Source organism: Palaemon carinicauda, chromosome 32, assembly GCF_036898095.1.
Source record: "Palaemon carinicauda isolate YSFRI2023 chromosome 32, ASM3689809v2, whole genome shotgun sequence".
NCBI classification, from domain to species: domain Eukaryota; kingdom Metazoa; phylum Arthropoda; class Malacostraca; order Decapoda; family Palaemonidae; genus Palaemon; species Palaemon carinicauda.
This window is the reverse complement of record NC_090756.1, coordinates 27,402,775-27,420,129: the sequence shown is the minus strand read 5'-3', so window position 1 is coordinate 27,420,129 and position 17,355 is coordinate 27,402,775. Positions and strand designations below refer to the sequence as shown.

Below are 17,355 nucleotides of genomic sequence, written 5' to 3'. Positions count from 1 at the left end.
TCATATATCTTTGATTATATTCATATATCTTCTGATTATATTCATATATCTTCTGATTATATTCATATATCTTCTGATTATATTCATATCTCTTCTGATTATATTCATATATCTTCTGATTATATTCATATATCTTCTGATTATATTCATTTATCTTCTGATTATATTCATTTATCTTCTGATTATATTCATATATCTTCTGATTATATTCATATATCTTCTGATTATATTCATATATCTTCTGATTATATTCATATATCTTCTGATTATATTCATATCTCTTCTGATTATATTCATATACAAAAATATCTAAATTAATGCATTAAATAGTGTATATTATATACATTTCTGTATACATCCATACATATCTTCTGATTCTATTCATATACAAAAACTTTAAAACTATAATTATCTAGTCTGCAAAATTATTAACCTCTAAACCCAGATATTACAAAAAAATATACATTATCAGTCGCTAAAATATACCATGAAAAATACTTAGGAATGTAAACACTAGTAAAAATGTAAGTTTTTTAATTGGCACAAAAATAAAAGCATATACATACTGGAAAATAAATTTTCATACACTTCAGGTAACTAAATGTATAAAAGTATAGGTGTAATGTTTGTTTGTAAGCTACACAAATTGACCAAATTATAAAAGAAAGGAGTTTTTATTCTTTAAAAAGTACAATTATGCTATCTATAAGCCATAGTCCAAATTTGCTAGTTTCTTCGTGTTTAGGAATAGGCCTATTTGAAGGGATCTTTTATCTTAAAACTAAAGGAAAAACCATTATAGAATAAGCCTACTTAAAGCACTTCTTAGACCGTAAACAGTGTATAAACCATGGAAATTTATTGTATAATAGTTTTAGCACAAACAATGCCCAAGTATTGACCTATTGCAAACTAGTTACCTACAAGGGCAAAATCTTATTTAATTTCATGGAATATACAAAATTTCGTGTAGGCCTATAGATGATTTGTGGCAAGACAGATGGCCTACAGATTTTGAATTGAAGTTTAGACAATGAAAAGTTAATTTTCAGGCCACTCTTGAAGACAGTAGGCCTATATTATCTTACATTACGAGTGAATTAGAAAATCATAAGTAGATTTAGGGAATAGTCTTTTTCGAGAATTGGTTGAAGCCATGGCAACTATTTTAGCCTATATTATACATAATGTAGGATCTTAACATATAATTCTAATTGTTTAAATCTCCCTTAAAGTGAGAGAAGAAATAATGACAGTTTTAACTTCTTAATTCAAAGTTCTCATTACAAATATGAGAGAAAAAGAAATGACAGTTTTAACCTCTGAATTACAAAGTTCTCATTACAAATATGAGAGAAGAAATGACAGTTTTAACCTCTGTAGTTCAAAGATCTCATTACAAATATGAGAGAAATGACAGTTTTAACCTCTGAATTACAAAGTTCTCATTACAAATATGAGAGGAGAATTGGCAATTCTACCCTCTATAGTTCAAAGCCCTTTTTATAAAGCCTAAGAAGGAGTAATCACAACTCGTCCCTCTGAATATCGAAAGGATTCTTAACGTGTCCTAAGAACAAAGGACTTCTAGTATTCCTTTCACAGATTAGGAAGACAAACGGCTCGAGTAGATGGAAGGGCATGGGTTTAAGAGATCCTTGGGAGGACCTGGAGGATATTAGGATAGCTGTCACCCCAGTTGCTTCGGTGCCTTCTTCGTTCACCTCCACGAAGGATTTGTGAAGGGCCTGGGATACTGAGAGGCCTCGCTTCATGGTGAAGCCCGTGAGGTTTGCCGTTTCGTCGTTGAAGATGTCGACTATGCCCATAGATGTTAGGATCTGGAATAGAAAAGGATTCGAACTGTTAAAGGATTCGAACTGATGAAATGGATTCAAACTGATTATAGATTCGAGAACCAGTGAGGGGGATTCGAACTGGTGAAAGAAGATTCGAACTGATTATAAATTCGAGAACTGGTGAGAGGGATTCGAACTGATTATAGATTCGAGAACGAACTGGTGATAAATTCTAGAACAGATGAAAGCTTCTAGGTGAAAGAAGATTCGAACTGAAGTAAGATTCTAGAACTGATAGTTCCAGAACTGACAAAAGCGATTCAAGAACTGATGAGAGATTCGAGAACTGAGGATAGATTCGAGAACTGAGGATAGATTCGAGAACTGAGGATAGATTCGAGAACTGAGGATAGATTCGAGAACTGAGGATAGATTTAAGATTTAAGATTCGAGAACAGATTTACAGATTTGAAGATTCGAGAAAATATTTAAGATTCGATTAAGTATTTAAGATTTGAGTACAGATTTAAGATTCGATTAAGTATTTAAGATTTTAGTACAGATTTAAGATTCGGGAACAGATTTAAGATTCGAGCACAGATTTAAGATTCGAGAACAGATGAAAGATTCGAGAACAGATGAAAGATTCGAACTGATGAAAGATTCGAACTGATATTTTCTAAAAAAGAAATTTCCATTCAATTAAATTTTTTATTTTCACTTTGAAGTCAGGTACGTACAAAGTTCCTTATAAAATTTTCTGGAGTAAAAAGTTAATTAAAACATTCTTTAAAATGTCAATGTGTAAAAAATGACTTAAAATGTCCTTGTGTGTCAAGGGTCATTAAGTTTTGCATCATTAAAATGGAAAATTTATCTAAAAATTAAAATGGAAAATCTTTTTGCTTTCTACACCAATTTATAGAAATAATCCAGAGATAGAAGCCCTATACTAACAATCTGAAATTAGTTTTCCATAAAAAACTAAACTAAAATACGCTTAAAACTTTTAGTTTTCCATTAGAAAGTAAACTAAAATAGGCCTAAAACTTTTAGTTTTCCATTAGAAAGTAATCTTAACTAGGCCTAATACTTTCAAAGTTGTCACCAACCTACTTCAAGAACCTACAAGAATAATGATCAAATTCATAGAAGCCCTATACTAACAATATAAAATTAGTTTTCCATTAAAAACTAGACTAAAATAGGCCTAAAACTTTTAGTTTTCCATTTGAAAGTCATCTAAACTAGGCCTAATACTTTCAAAGTTGTCACCAACCCATTTCAAGAACCTACAAGAAGAGTTATCCAATCCATACCTTCTCAAGATGGTGTCCAATATCAGACGAGAAATTAAACCTTGGCAAAGCAAGATCAACGTCCAGTAGGTCCAAGTTTTTAGGATCTATGGCCTCTCCTAGAGTACGGCTATTAAGCCTGTGTACCATATTCACAAATCTATCTTCAAAAGGAGTGTCAGGGCGAGGCAGAAGAAGGAACATGGAGATTTGTTCTCCTGTGTAAGGTAGTTCAAGAATACGTGCGCCCAGCTCGTCAGATTCACCTGGGAATTGTTCAAAATCCGATAATTTCAACAACAGCTAGGCAATCTATACAATCATTAAGTTTCTATATTAAATTTCTAAATATTTAGTTAAATAGCATTTTAAATGAATAAATTTACAGAGTTCAAAATCAGATAATTTTAACAGAAAATCTACACAATTATTGAGTTTCTATATTAAATTTCTAAATATAGTTGCATAGCATTTTACATGAATAAATTTCCAGATTTCAAATGCAAAATTGAAGATTGGGAACTAATCATTAAGTTTCTATATTATATTTCTAAATATTTATAGTTGCATAGCATTTTACATAAATAAATTTGCAGATTTCAAATGCAAAATTGAAGATTGGGAATTAATTGTTGTAACTAGAATTTTGTATGAAGTTCCTGTCAAAAATCTATACAATCATTAAGTTTCTATAGATTTCTAAATATTTATAGTTACATAGCATTTTACATGAATAAGTTTCCAGATTTAAAATGCAAAATTGAAGATTGGAAACTATTCATTGTAACTAGAATTTTGTATGAAGTTCCTGTCAAAAATCTATACAATCATTAAGTTTCTCTATTAAATTTCTAAATATTTATAGTTTCATAGCATTTTACATTAAAGAATAATTTTCTATATTTCAAATGCAAAATTGAAGATTGGGAACTAATTGTTGTAACTAGAATTTTGTATGAATTTCCTGTCAAAAATCTATACAATCATTAAGTTTCTATATTAAATTTCTAAATATAGTTGCATAGCATTTTACATGAGAATAATTTTCCAATTTTCAAATAGTTACATAGCATTTTACATGAATGAATAAGTTTCCATATTTCAAATGCAAAATTGAAGATAGGGAACTAATCGTTGTAACTAGAATTTTGTATGAAGTTCCTGTCAAAAGATTTTTAACTTACCTGGTAGCTACCATACTATTTATGTACTTATACAAGCTGATTATGTTTATATATGCTTAGAAAGTAATTAAAATTAAGCACTACAATTACAAAAATGTGCTCAAACTATTAGGATAAAAATAAACTTGGAAAACTATGCTTATTGTCAAAAGATTGACCACTACCATTACAAATATGTGCTCAAACAATTAGGATAAAAATGAACTTGGAAAAGTATGCTTATTGTCAAAAAGTGACCACTACAATTACAAATATGTGCTCAAACAATTAGGATAAAAATAAACTTAGAAAACTTTGCTTAGTATCTGAATTAAGATTGACCACCGAAATTACAAATATGTGCTCAAACAATTAGGATAAAAATAAACTTAGAAAACTTTGCTTAGTATCTGAATTAAGATTGACCACTGAAATTATGTGCTCAAACAATTAGGATAAAAATAAACTTGGAAAACCATGCTTATTGTCAAAAGATTGACCACCGAAATTACAAATATGTGCTCAAACAATTAGGATAAAAATAAACTTGGAAAACCATGCTTATTGTCAAAAGATTGACCACTACCATTACAAATATGTGCTCAAACAATTAGGATAAAAATAAACTTGGGAAAACTATGCTTATTGTCAAAAAGATTGACCACTACCATTACAAATATGTGCTCAATCAATTAGGATAAAAATAAACTTTGGAAAACTATGCTTAGTGTCAAAAGATTGACCACTACAATTACAAATATGTGCTCAAACAATTAGGATAAAAATAAACTTAGAAAACTATGCTTATTGTCAAAAGATTAACCACTACAATTACAAATATGTGCTCAAACAAGTAGGATAAAAATAAACTTTGGAAACAATGCTTAGTGTGAATTAAGATTGACCAGTAAATTAAAAATATGTGCTCAAACAATTAGGATAAAAATAAACTTTGGAAAACTATGCTTATTGTCAAAAGATTGACCACTGAAATTACAAATATGTGCTCAAACAATTAGGATAAAAATAAACTTGAAAACTGTTTATTGTCAAAAGATTGACCACTACCATTACAAATGTGCTAAAAAATTCGGATAGTTTGTGAATTAAGGTTGACCACTGCAATTACAAATGTGTGCTCAAACAAGTAGGATAAAAATAAACTTAGAAAACTTTGCGTAGTGTCTGAATTAAGATTAAACGCTACAATTACAAATATGTGCTCAAACAATTAGGATAAATATAAGCTTAGAACACTTTGCGTAGTGTCTGAATTAAGATTGGCCACTGAAATTATAAATGTGCTCAAACAATTAGGATAAAAATAACATTATTATTATTATTATTATTATTATTATTACTTACTAAGCTACAACCCTAGTTGGAAAAGCAGTATGCTATAAGCCCAGGGGCTCCAACAGGGAAAATAGCTCAGTGCGGAAAGGAAAAAAGGAAAATAAAATATTCTAAGAAGAGTAACAACAATAAATATCTCCTATATAAACTATAAAAACTTTAACAAAACAAGAGGAAGAGAAATAAGATAGGAGAGTGTGCTCGAGTGTACCCTTAAGCAAGAGAACTCTAACCCAAGACAGTGAAAGGCCATGGTACAGAGGCTATGGCACTACCCAAGACTAGAGAACTGGTTTGATTTTGGAGTGTCCTTCTCCTAGAAGAGCTGCTTACCATAGCTAAAGAGTCTTCTACCCTTACCAAGAGGAAAGTGGCACTGAACAATTACAGTGCAGTAACCCCTTGGGTGATGAAGAATTGTTTGGTAATCTGTGTTGTCAGGTGTATGAGGATAGAGGAGAATATGTAAAGAATATGCCAGACTATTCAGTGTGTATGTAGGCAAAGGGAAAATGAACCGTAACCAGAGAGGAGGATCCAATGTAGTACTGTCTGGCCAGTCAAAAGACCCCATAACTCTCTAGCGGTAGTATCTCAACGGGTGGCTGGTGCCCTGGCCAACCTACTACTTATTCTTAAAAGATGTGACCACTGAAATTACAAATATGTGCTCAAACAATTAGGATAAAAATAAACTTATAAAACTTTGCTTAGTATCTGAATTAAGATTGACCACTGAAATTATAAATGTGCTCAACTAATAAAACTAATTTGAAAACTGCTCCCTCACCATATCTGAACTGCGCTTGCTGCCTCATCATGACCGCATTGACAGTGAGCTCCCTGGAGACGTTGAACAGCATTCTCGTGTTATTTTGCGACTTAAATTCGTACTTCCACGTACCCTTGAAGGCTGCGGCGTTGACTATCACCATGTGTACATTCTCAAAATCTCGAGGAGATGCTACCTTCTCTATGCGGCCTCTTGTGGCTTTCTGTATATAATCGTTTATGTATCTGGCAGTGCTCCTACCCTGTATAGGGGAAGGATATAAGTACTTTTTAGTGCATTAGATATATGAACATAAAATGTATAAATTTTATCAAATACTAAAATTGGCTTAAGGGTAAACAAAAAAACCATCTTTCTTGGTTCAATGGTATTCCTGCTTTTGGAAAGATCTACAAAGATATCTTGGGTCACTCTCTCCAGTTTTGAGTGTCTTGGATAAGAGATCAAAGGTCTACACCAAGCCCCTTATCAATTTAAGACCTAATCACACCTGGCCAAGGCACCCTCTTGTTAAAAAAGTCTTCTGGACTAAATTTACAAAGTGACCCAGTTGCCAATCCCACCCTAATAGATTTTCAAAAAGCTTTAATAAGTATACATTGAGTAGTGGGTACTTCAATAAGCTACTAGATAGTATTACTTTAAGTTCACATGCCAGAGGCACCTATTAAACAATGTGTCTCCCAGTCTTAGATTTCAGTATTTTTACTGGACATTATCATCACAACTTTAAAAGGTGTGATTAATGTCACTATAGGCGACCCAATGTTTCCAAAAAAAATTATTTACATCTACAGTTACAAAATGGATAATTTTCCAAACTTATACAACAAGTGCCAAATTATAAACATGTTACTACTAATTAAAGCAGTGAGACAACATTAACAGACAAAGTGCCCATTGTAACATCAAGATTTGCAAAATTTTTACCACTAACAACTACAAAGCAAGCTAATAGCATTTTCAGATGCGAAGTCATGTTTTCTTTGGGTCATCTGCAGATATAACAGTTTTAGCAATATTTTTTTTTACCCAAACGTCAAATGTTAAACAGTTCTAAAACAATGACTTTAGAGAAAGTAATGAAATAAAAAGAAACAGTCACAAAGAGTCTATAGCTGAGTTTCGAGGACTTAACAGTTAAGGAAGGACTTTCATTTAAGTAAAAACCTTAATCCCAGTTACTTACATCAAACAGATACCCGAGTTGTAGTTCGTCACGTAGAATATTCCTTATGCATGGCCTTATATTAAGCAAGACGTCGAAATATAGTCTGTTCGCCACACCGAAAAATGAATCTGGATTGTTACGCTGTAGTAGCAGGTACCTGGAAATTATGCATTGTGAACAAATTAAAGCAGGATATTAAGAATTTAATATAGAAAGTGAAATGTTAAAATTGCTTTACTGGGCTACTCAGTATAGAGCTCCCTTGTTACTTTGTCTGGTTTCAGATGGGAATTTTAATTTTTCTTATGCTTTTGTTAAAAACTCTTGATTTATTATGCATGATTCTCTCCTCTTTATATATCACTATATGAAACTAATATCAAAGAAGTGAAACAGGAAAACCAAAATAAATTTTGCATTGGTGGGTTAAGAGTCAAAGAGCTGGCGAAGATTATACAGAGCAAAGAGCTTTTATACTACTGTTTGGTTGTTTGGTCACTGTATATACTTGTCTAATGTCAAGGACTTCAGGAAAACACAGGATTTAAGAATTGATAGAGCAAGTGATTATTTTTGTTCCTTGTTTCATGCCCCACTTTTCAAACTAAAATACTGAAGAAAACAATTTTATCACTATTTAACCCATAAAATGCTTCCAGTAGTTCACCCACCAGTTATCCAGTCCCTGTTTTAATGTTAAGGACATCAGTAAAACAGGATTTAAAAATTGATAGAACAAATGATTAATCTTTGTTCACAATTTCATGCTCCACTTTTCAAACTAAAATACTGAAGAATAGAATTTTTACCCTATATACCCCATAAAATTACTTCCAGTAGTTCACTCCCCAGTTAACCAATCCCTGTCTTTAATGTCAAAGACTTCAGAAAAACAGGATTTAAGAATTGATTGAGTAAATTATGAATTCTTATTCCCAGTTTCATTCTCCACTTTTCAAACTAGAATACTGAAGAATAGAATTTTTACCCTATATACCCCATAAAATTACTTCCAAAATGAACCAAAATATCTAAAAGAATGCCTGAATAAACTAGAACTAGAAACAAATGTTAACGCAAGACCCACGAGTGACAAACATAGGCTATCTGAACCAAGAACAAATAGTAAATTTGGTGAAAGGGCTTTTAGCTACTGTGCGCCTAGACATTATAATAAACTGCCAACTGAAATGAAGGACCTAAAGGGAGCAATTGAATTTAAGAAGAAACTAAAGACATTACTTTTCAAAAGATCATATGATTTGGAAGATGCTACAATCAAAGATTTGTATAAGTTAATGAAAATGTTTCGTTAGATGATTGATATGGACCCGCCCGTGAAGTAGTTCACTCTACTTCAGTGGAGGGTTGGATTTAAACCCAAAACAAGTATACTAGTAAACTCACCAATTATCCAATCCCTTCTTGAGATCGAAGGCCGAAGCTTTATCTTTCACACGTAAAGCAGACTCCAGCTGAGCTTGCGTGGTTCCAGAAGTTCCAAAATAGGTCAGGAGAAGGGCATTCCATAGACTGTATGGAGAAAACACCATATTTCTGTATCCAAAATCACTGAGGAGTTGCTTGTAAACGTCAAAGCCGAATTCTGTGATGCCAGTCACCTCCTTTTCAGAGATGACCCCAGGGCTGGTAGGATTCGTTTCGAAGCATTGCTGGTAGGTGCTTCCGATGCCTACCAGGAGGACTAGGAGGTTTTTCCACATTTTTGTAGGCTATCTGCAATTAATAAAATTTATAGTGATCTTACCAGTTTGAGTATGTTGATATAATATACTTATGTAGCAGAAAAACTATTTAGTAATAAACTAAGGCCCGAGCGAGGTTAAATTATGGGAAGGAGGCCTATACAATGATGAGACCTAAAAATATGGCCCCAAGACTATACAATAAACTCCTAGACATTCGAAAGACTGAAGATATTAAGGCTTTCAAGAGGAAACTAAAGACTTTCTTGTTCTCTAAGTGCTTCGATATTGTAGATTTGGCAATAAACGAGCAATATGCGGTGTGAAATGTTAAATGCTTTCGAACAAACATGATAAAATGACTGAGGTCATGTAGAGAATAGGGTTCCCCTGCTGTGTAGGACTAGAAAAATAGCCCATAATGTAAAGTAAAATTATGATAAGGTCTTAATTGCAATAAAGAGTGGCTTCTCTTCATGAATATATTTGAAATATTCTTGATCACTATCTTAGATGTGCCATAAAAAAGGACAAATTAAAAATAATAGCATCTTAAGAAGTATACCATATAACCAATACAGTTTTCACTATACGGGAGGTTTTTTCACTATGTTACGATAATATAAGAACAACCATAAAGTCAAATTAACTGCACCCTTCTATAATACCATTTTCATGAAAAAAAAATTAACTTAAATATACCTTATGACCAAATTCACAAAATACACCTTAAATTCTACCACATATTTACGTATTTCGACACTTATTTTCGCTGGGCAAGGATCTATAAGCCATCAAGCAGTCAAAATAACAATTTCCCTAAAAAACAATGCTTTTGGGAATTTAACTATTCATACATGAATATCACTTATGGAAGAAGTATATATAATACCTCAAAAAATTTACTTTCTAAAAATCGTATTCCAAATTCTATTACATATTTACGGATTTCAAAACTTATTTTCACCGAGCTAGGACCGTCAAAACAACCTTTAACGCAATGGTCTCAGGAATAGATATTCCTACAATGCTAACTATATCCATAGTATATAAAAAAACTCAAAATTCAACAACTGAATAAAGTACTCATAAAAAATTATTAAAAACTTTATTTTCACTGAGCTAAGATATAAGTCGACACACCGTCAAAATAAAAATTAACTTCCAAGTAATACTTTCAGAAATATAAATATTCCTACACGAATCTTTCTTATAGGCAAAGTATATAAAACACCTCAAAATTTAACAATTGAATAAGTTAACTTATTAAAAACCTTATTCTAAATTCTACCACATACGAATTCAAAACTGTTATTTTCCTTGTTTCCTTTCCTTACTGGGCTGTTTTCCCTGTTGGAGCCCCTGGGCTTATAGCATCCTGCTTTTCCAACTAGGGTTGCAGCTTAGCAAATAATAATAATAATAATAATGAGCTACGATATAAGTCAACACACCGTCAAAATGACAATTACCTTCGAAAGTAATATTTCAGGAATATAAATATTCCTACATGAATATTACTTTTGCCCAAATTATATAAAATACCTAAAAAATCAATAAAATTACTTACCAAAACAGTATTTCTATGGATAATCCTATGTTCTCGAGGCAACGTCCTCAACCCAACTGAAAGCGGCTTAAGAATGAACTCCCAGAATTTGTAGTAACGATTTCTGCTAACAACCCATTAAAAGTATCTTGTTAACGAGCTGTTACAGTCAATTTTGGTTTAAATTACAGGCTACGTCGTTTGAGAAGTATGTTGCTGTATTTTGAATTCAAAGATTACGTGAATTGCAGTCGTGATAGTTTTTTATGCTTGATGAAATATGATGGATAATTAATTCTGCTCTCTCTCTCTCTCTCTCTCTCTCTCTCTCTCTCTCTCTCTCTCTCTCTCTCTCTCTCTCTCTCTCTCTCTCTCTCTCTGTAGGCTATATATATATATATATATATATATATATATATATATATATATATATATATATATATACATATATATATATATATATATATATATATATATATATACATACACACACACATATATATATATATATATATATATATATATATATATATATATATATATATATATATATATATATACTGTATATACATCAAAATAAAACAAAATATATACCGTAACCTGTATCGAAGTTGGAAGTGGCCATGGGTCACAGTGAGTTAGACATGAATAATCAACTAAATAGCAGAAGGTGGGTCTGCCCTTCACTCCTCTACTCGGGTATACTTTTGTCTTTTTATATCTTTTAACACAGCAGATAATTAGCTCCAATTTGCCAATGCTTTAAGAAATAGACTACGAAGGTTATACAGTTAGGTTAAAAAGATCAACATATATCAGTTTAATTTAATTAAATAAACATTTTATTTATTTTATTACAAACAGACACCAAATGATTCCTATGCCCACAGCCCACATGAGTGAACACATAAATATTTTCACTGTGTATTGCAAAATTTGCAAATAATGCCAGAGTTTTATAAGATACTATATACATATTAATATAATTTCTAACATTTTCCAAAATTCTACTTCTAAATTTAATACCATGTAGTATATATTAGTGGCTAGATTTGAGGCCTCGCCTCTTTGAGAGACATTATATTAGAAATATGAAATATTTTGGGTACCCTTTGCCAAAATTGCCCTATTATGCCCTATTTCTTCTTCTTTGTCTGCATCTTAACCCTTTTACCCCCAAGCAACTTGGAACTTTCTAATCCTTAACCCCCTGGCGTTTTTTTCTTTTTTTCAAGCACATTTTGCAATATATATATTTTTTAAATTGCTCTAACCGCCTTAATTTTTGTCATAGAGAGGTCAGGTTGGTCTTATTCTTTTGGAAAATGCCTGAAGTTTCTCTTAAAGTTATCAAAAATATGCAAAAAAATGTATAAAGCAGTTATTTTGCAAGGACGTACCTAATACTAGGCAGGCAGTTAATTCTTATAGCCAGGCCTTCTCCATCACGAGGCTCAATACTACGCAGTACTCTAGAAGTTTTATTCCAGCTGTTACCAATTTGTGGAATGATCTTCCTAATCGCGTGGTTGAATCAGTAGAACTTCAAAAAGTTCAAAGTTGGAGCAAATGCTTTTTTGTTGACCAGGCGGACATGAGTCTTTTATAGTTTATTTATGACATATTTGTTTTTGATGTTGTTAATAGTTTATATATGACATGTCTGTTTTGACGTTGTTACTGTTTTTAGAATGATTTATTGTTAATTTGTTCTCTTCATTTATTTATTTCCTTGTTTCCTTTCCTCACTGGGCTATTTTTCCCTGTTGGAGCCTCTGGGCTTATAGCATCTTGCTTTTCCAACTAGGGTTGTAGCTTGGATAGTAATAATAATAATAATAATAATACGTCCATGGGGGTAAAGTTTTGTGAGACGTACCAGTACGTCCTTTGAGGGTTAAAGTGTTAACCAATATAAGTGCTTATTAGTATACATTTAATTAATTATTAGATTTAAAGGAATATATATTTCCCTGTTCTCTTACAAGGAGAGGGATTCTCTCTAGCTCGACTTAGAAAGAGAATTCCTCTAAGCTTAAGAGAACAGGGAAATACTTCTTAAACTAAGATATACTGACATTTAGTTAAATTATAATTGATTTAATCTTTTATATTTAAAGCTTTAATTATATATAATTATTTAATAGATTATAATCAAATAATTGAATTTTATTTAGCTTAAATTCTTAATAAAAGAATATATCTAAAATATAATTTGATAAATCTAGATTTTGTTTAAAATCTTAATTTAATTATAAAATATCAAGGTGGGGGGGAGGGGGGGGGGGGGCAAGCCAGCCCCTACCTGGTGCCGGTCACAAGCCCGGGTAAATGGGGAGGGTTGGCGGCAGGTAAGGCATCCGGCCATGAAAAATCAGCCAAAACCAATATGGCCGGTGGAAGTTGTGAAAATAAAATTGACAGGTAGATGGAGAAAGCTGGCCAGAAACATCGACCCCACATAGAAGTGGGAAAAGATGCAAACGAAAAAGACGGAGGGCATATTAGGGTAATTTTGGCAAAGGGTACCTAAAATATTTCCCTAATATGCCCAAAAATGTTAAATAAACATTTTTAAGTATCACCACTTGAAGTTAACAGAAGTTAGCTTTTCTGCTATGTTAAAATATAACCTAGAAAATACCCAAATTTGTTACATTGAATATCATGTCATTGCTGAACTACATAAGTAAGCTACAAGGACTTAGAAACCAAGAATCATTGAACATAAGAGCTACAAAGACCCTTTAAAATCAAGAATAATTAAATATTCATAGTGAAAAAGTTGTCCTTTTGCTTGCCCTATCACACAATCCTTGACATAAGGATGTTACTCTAGACCAGATTCTATTCCCTAGGATCTCTATAGGCCCCAATGAAGAGAATCCTTGAAGCCAATTTGTCCATAAGAAGGAACAGGAACGGGCGATTGCAGACGAAGACTCTCTGCTTCAGAGGACCGCTCGCCTGGTAGCTGCTGGTGTCGAGCGTTTTTGCTGACGCGGCATCCACGCCGCCCTCGTCTACTGCGATGAAGGCTTTGTGGGTGATGTGGCCGACGCTGAGGTTTCCGGTGGGTGAAAATATGGTCAGGTCTGCTTCCTCCTTGTTAAAAAGGTCCTTGGCGCCCATTCGGCTCAGAGCCTGCTGGTAAATATCGGAGGATATAAATAAATGCCGCGTATAAATGTTGTTATTCAGTAAATAAGATTCAATGGATGTAGGGACATTATGTATAAAATTTAGTTACTTAATGCATGATGGTCTCATTTGGTTACAAAAAAATTAGTACGTATGTTAAGAAATTATTTCTATTCTCTATCTCTTTCGCTTAAGTTTCCCTCCAAACCTATTTAACGAGAGGGCCAATTACTTCTTATTCCGCAAAAAAAACCTATTGGTAATTTAAATAATCTCAAAATAATGATTAAAACAATAACCTAAACATCACCTTTTTAAGTTCTAGATCTGTTTCATACTGGAATTTGAATTTTGGAAGGACCACTCTAATCTCAGCGTGTTGCATTTCCGCCAGGGCTCGACTAAGCGTTGCTGGGTTAAGACTCTTCATGGTGTTGATGATGCCAACGGCTCCGCTGTTCAGAGGGGGAAGAAGAATGTACATAGATACTGTTCTCCCTGCATATGGTAACTCCAAGACTTGGGCTCCAAGTTCTGCTGATTCACCTGAAATTTGAAAAGGATATTTAGGCAAAGTCCTTTCTATGGTAAAGGGGTCAGTATAGGAACAATAGAAAAAAAATCAGAATTTACAAAATTCTGTCTAACCTGCAGAAGAGAGAGATATTAGTAACAATAGCAGCTATATTGCATTACCTGAAGTGACCACATACCACAATCTTAAACAAAGTTAGAGTAAAGAAGTATCCTCTCTAAAACTGAAATATTTTTTGTTGTCAGATATAGATCAATAAAAACAAAGAAACGTATATCCTGATGTACCAAATATTATCAATTTAAGCAAAGACTTCATAAGCAGGGTTCTTATAGTCCTAAAAATCCGTACCATAGTTGAAATATCCCTTCTGGGTCATGGTCGTCACATCGACGTAATCATCGTGGCCGGGATAGAAAGGCTGGGAGCGACTGGCGGATTTCTTGAAGGGGTACAGCCAAGAGCCCTTGTGAATTCCAGTGCTAGCGATGAGCATGTTCACTCCCTCCAGATCTTCCGGCTGGTAGAGCGTCCGCACTTGGCCACCCGTGCTTGATGCGATCCAGTTGTTGATCTCAACGGTTGATTTGTAAACCTGTGAGATGAATGAGCATTAAGTAGTAAGTTATACTGTAGTAATTGTTGCAGTTTATGAATGGACACATCTGTAGTAAGAAGCTTCAAAGATGGTTAATTTTTAAACCTGTGAGTTGAATGAGCATCAAGTAGTAAGTTCTAGTAATGACTGCAGTTTGTGAATGGACGCATCTGTTGCAAGGAGCTTCAAAGAAGAACCAAACTAAACTTATACCAAGATGATTTGTGATTTCAACCTAGCAGGCAATAGTTCCTCACATTAGAGAAGTTTTGCGTCATCAAGGCATCGCCGATAATCTCTTCGACGCACGGCCTGAGACTGCGTCGCTCTTCCACGTAGACCTTGGCATCAACGAGCATCCCTGAAGTATTGTTTCTCTCACTCTGGTACCTGTGGGAAGATTTCAAACTTTAGAAGTTGCTTATGAATAACAAAGTATTGTTTCTCTCACTCTGGTACCTAAAGGAAGATTAAAAACTTTAGAAGTTGTTTATGAATAATGAAGTATTGTTTCTCTCACTCTGGTACCTAAGGGAAGATTTAAAGCTATAGAAGTTACTTATGAATAACCATAGCCCCCGCTCTCTATCAAACTAGGACCAGGGAGGGCCAGGTAATGGCTGCTGCTGACTCAGCAGGTAGACCTATAGGCTTCCCCAAACCCTCCATCCCTAGCTCACAAGGAGGGTGAGGTTGTAGATACTACTAGAAAATATTGAGCTTAAGCATATCTTGAACTCCTGTCTAACAGATTGCCAGTCAGGGATGTTTCCAATAGGCAACGCAATTAGAAATGTATATAATATACTACTTTAATATGTTATTATTACCAAATAAGTTAATTAACCTAGCCTATATATCCATTTCCTAACTGCACATGTAAGCCTAATCAAGTATAGATAGGTTGGGGCAACTATTTCATGTAATGTACCTTAAGGCAATGAAGCATCCACTAGATTGTTGTGGAACCCTTGGGAGAGGAATGCCAGCCAAATAGTAGATGAGCCCTAAAATGGTTAGTGGTAACCACACTTTCAGTACTGCAGGGTGTCGGGAAATGCAATTAATACCGTTATAAATGTCTTGTTTGGAGCGAGAATCACTTAATGGGAAAGGTTTGGGCATGCTCTTCGTACTCCCCAAGAGAGATTAATATACCAAACGTTCAGCTGGGCTCCAGAAGGCACTAGAAGAGCTGGAAGACCCAGGCCTACATGGCTGAGGACTATGAAGCGTGAAGTAGGAGATGATGAATGGAGAAGTATTGAATTAAAAGCTCAAGATAGAGACGACTGACGAAATCTAACCGAGGCCCTTTGTGTCGATAGGCGTAGGAGGAGATGATGATGATGATGAATTGCTTGTTACCTCTGCCAACAAAGTTAGAAGGAGGTTATGTTTTTGCCCCTGTTTGTGTGTTTGTTTGTGTGTGTGTTTGTTTGTGAACAGCTTCCTGGCGACAATATTAATCATAGAGTAATGAAACTTGCAAGGAATAACTATTATGTAAAAGGCTGGAAATTTTTAAATTTTGGAAGGTCAAGGTCAAAGGTCAAGGTCAAGCAAAATGTCCAACTCACGTAATCAGCCATAAGTTTGGACATCGTTGTTACAGACACTTCAAACTGGGTTTATATTTGAGTGTAAGAAAATCCACGCCAATTAATACATGTTAAGGTCAAAGATCAAGGTCAAGGTAGAGCAAAAGGTCGAGAAATAAGCTGCCACAGTGGAGGTCTGCGCTCTACTGAGTGTCCCTCTAGTTTGTAAGTTTTTTGCAAAAGTATATCAGGTGTACGACTCCGGGCTCCCCTGGTAAGGTTCAATATTAACCGACTGGCTGACCCAGCCGTGAATAGGCTCCAGCGATAGCAGGATACTAAGAGATACTCTAGGTGTAGGGCCCGCAATTTCACCTCCAAAGACTTGTCCAGAACAGGATAGGACTAAGCTTGTGGCTTGTCAAATAAAAATTACAGAAGAGAATATATATACTATCTGTCTGAGTGTGGACACCTTAACGCGGTGAAAGGGTTTGCGTATCGCCATGATCAGCAAAGTTGTACTAGTCAGGGCCACCCATACTAGGATGGTTTGCTGTGAGCGATCAGACTAGAATCTTACACCATCACCACTCCGCAGTGAGTAACGTGGTTATGAAACTGGCCAAACCCCAGACATGATTAAGGACATGTCTGGGGCCTCTGTCCTGCAGTTGACTAGAAACAGCTGCATTTGTTAGTGTA

The 17,355-nt window shown here is 34.0% G+C and overlaps 2 protein-coding genes across 2 annotated transcripts in view; both read right to left on the bottom strand.

The window, feature by feature from the left end:
• Nucleotides 1-1,304: 1,304 nt before the first annotated feature.
• Nucleotides 1,305-10,947, bottom strand: LOC137625372 (serpin B8-like). The gene is made up of 6 exons (XM_068356234.1): nucleotides 10,857-10,947; nucleotides 8,988-9,317; nucleotides 7,599-7,737; nucleotides 6,407-6,650; nucleotides 3,119-3,363; nucleotides 1,305-1,841 (listed from the first exon to the last, which is right to left on the bottom strand). Exons 2-6 carry the CDS (start codon nucleotides 9,302-9,304, stop codon nucleotides 1,527-1,529), a joined length of 1,260 nt encoding a protein of 419 aa, XP_068212335.1. The 5' UTR covers nucleotides 9,305-9,317; nucleotides 10,857-10,947; the 3' UTR covers nucleotides 1,305-1,526.
• Nucleotides 10,948-13,504: 2,557 nt separating this feature from the next.
• LOC137625760 (serine protease inhibitor 88Ea-like) overlaps nucleotides 13,505-17,355 on the bottom strand; it is a 4,379-nt gene continuing 528 nt past the window's right edge. Inside the window, exons 2-5 of the mRNA XM_068356655.1 lie at nucleotides 15,367-15,499; nucleotides 14,863-15,106; nucleotides 14,287-14,522; nucleotides 13,505-13,979 (exon numbers count right to left, since the gene is read on the bottom strand). Of these exons, the coding sequence (XP_068212756.1) occupies nucleotides 13,683-13,979; nucleotides 14,287-14,522; nucleotides 14,863-15,106; nucleotides 15,367-15,499 (910 nt within the window). The 3' untranslated portion in view covers nucleotides 13,505-13,682. The remainder of the gene's footprint in view (nucleotides 13,980-14,286; nucleotides 14,523-14,862; nucleotides 15,107-15,366; nucleotides 15,500-17,355) is intronic.

What these genes read in the sequence shown, in the direction of transcription:
- LOC137625372 (XM_068356234.1), bottom strand. Translation starts at nt 9,304, where the DNA reads ATGTGGAAAAACCTCCTAGTCCTCCTGGTAGGCATCGGAAGCACCTAC. An exon ending in GCAAGCGCAGTTCAGATATG is followed by an intron (nt 3,364 to 6,406) that starts GTGAGGGAGCAG and finishes AACAATTCCCAG; the next exon opens with GTGAATCTGACGAGCTGGGC. An exon ending in TTGGACACCATCTTGAGAAG is followed by an intron (nt 1,842 to 3,118) that starts GTATGGATTGGA and finishes TTTCTATTCCAG; the next exon opens with ATCCTAACATCTATGGGCAT.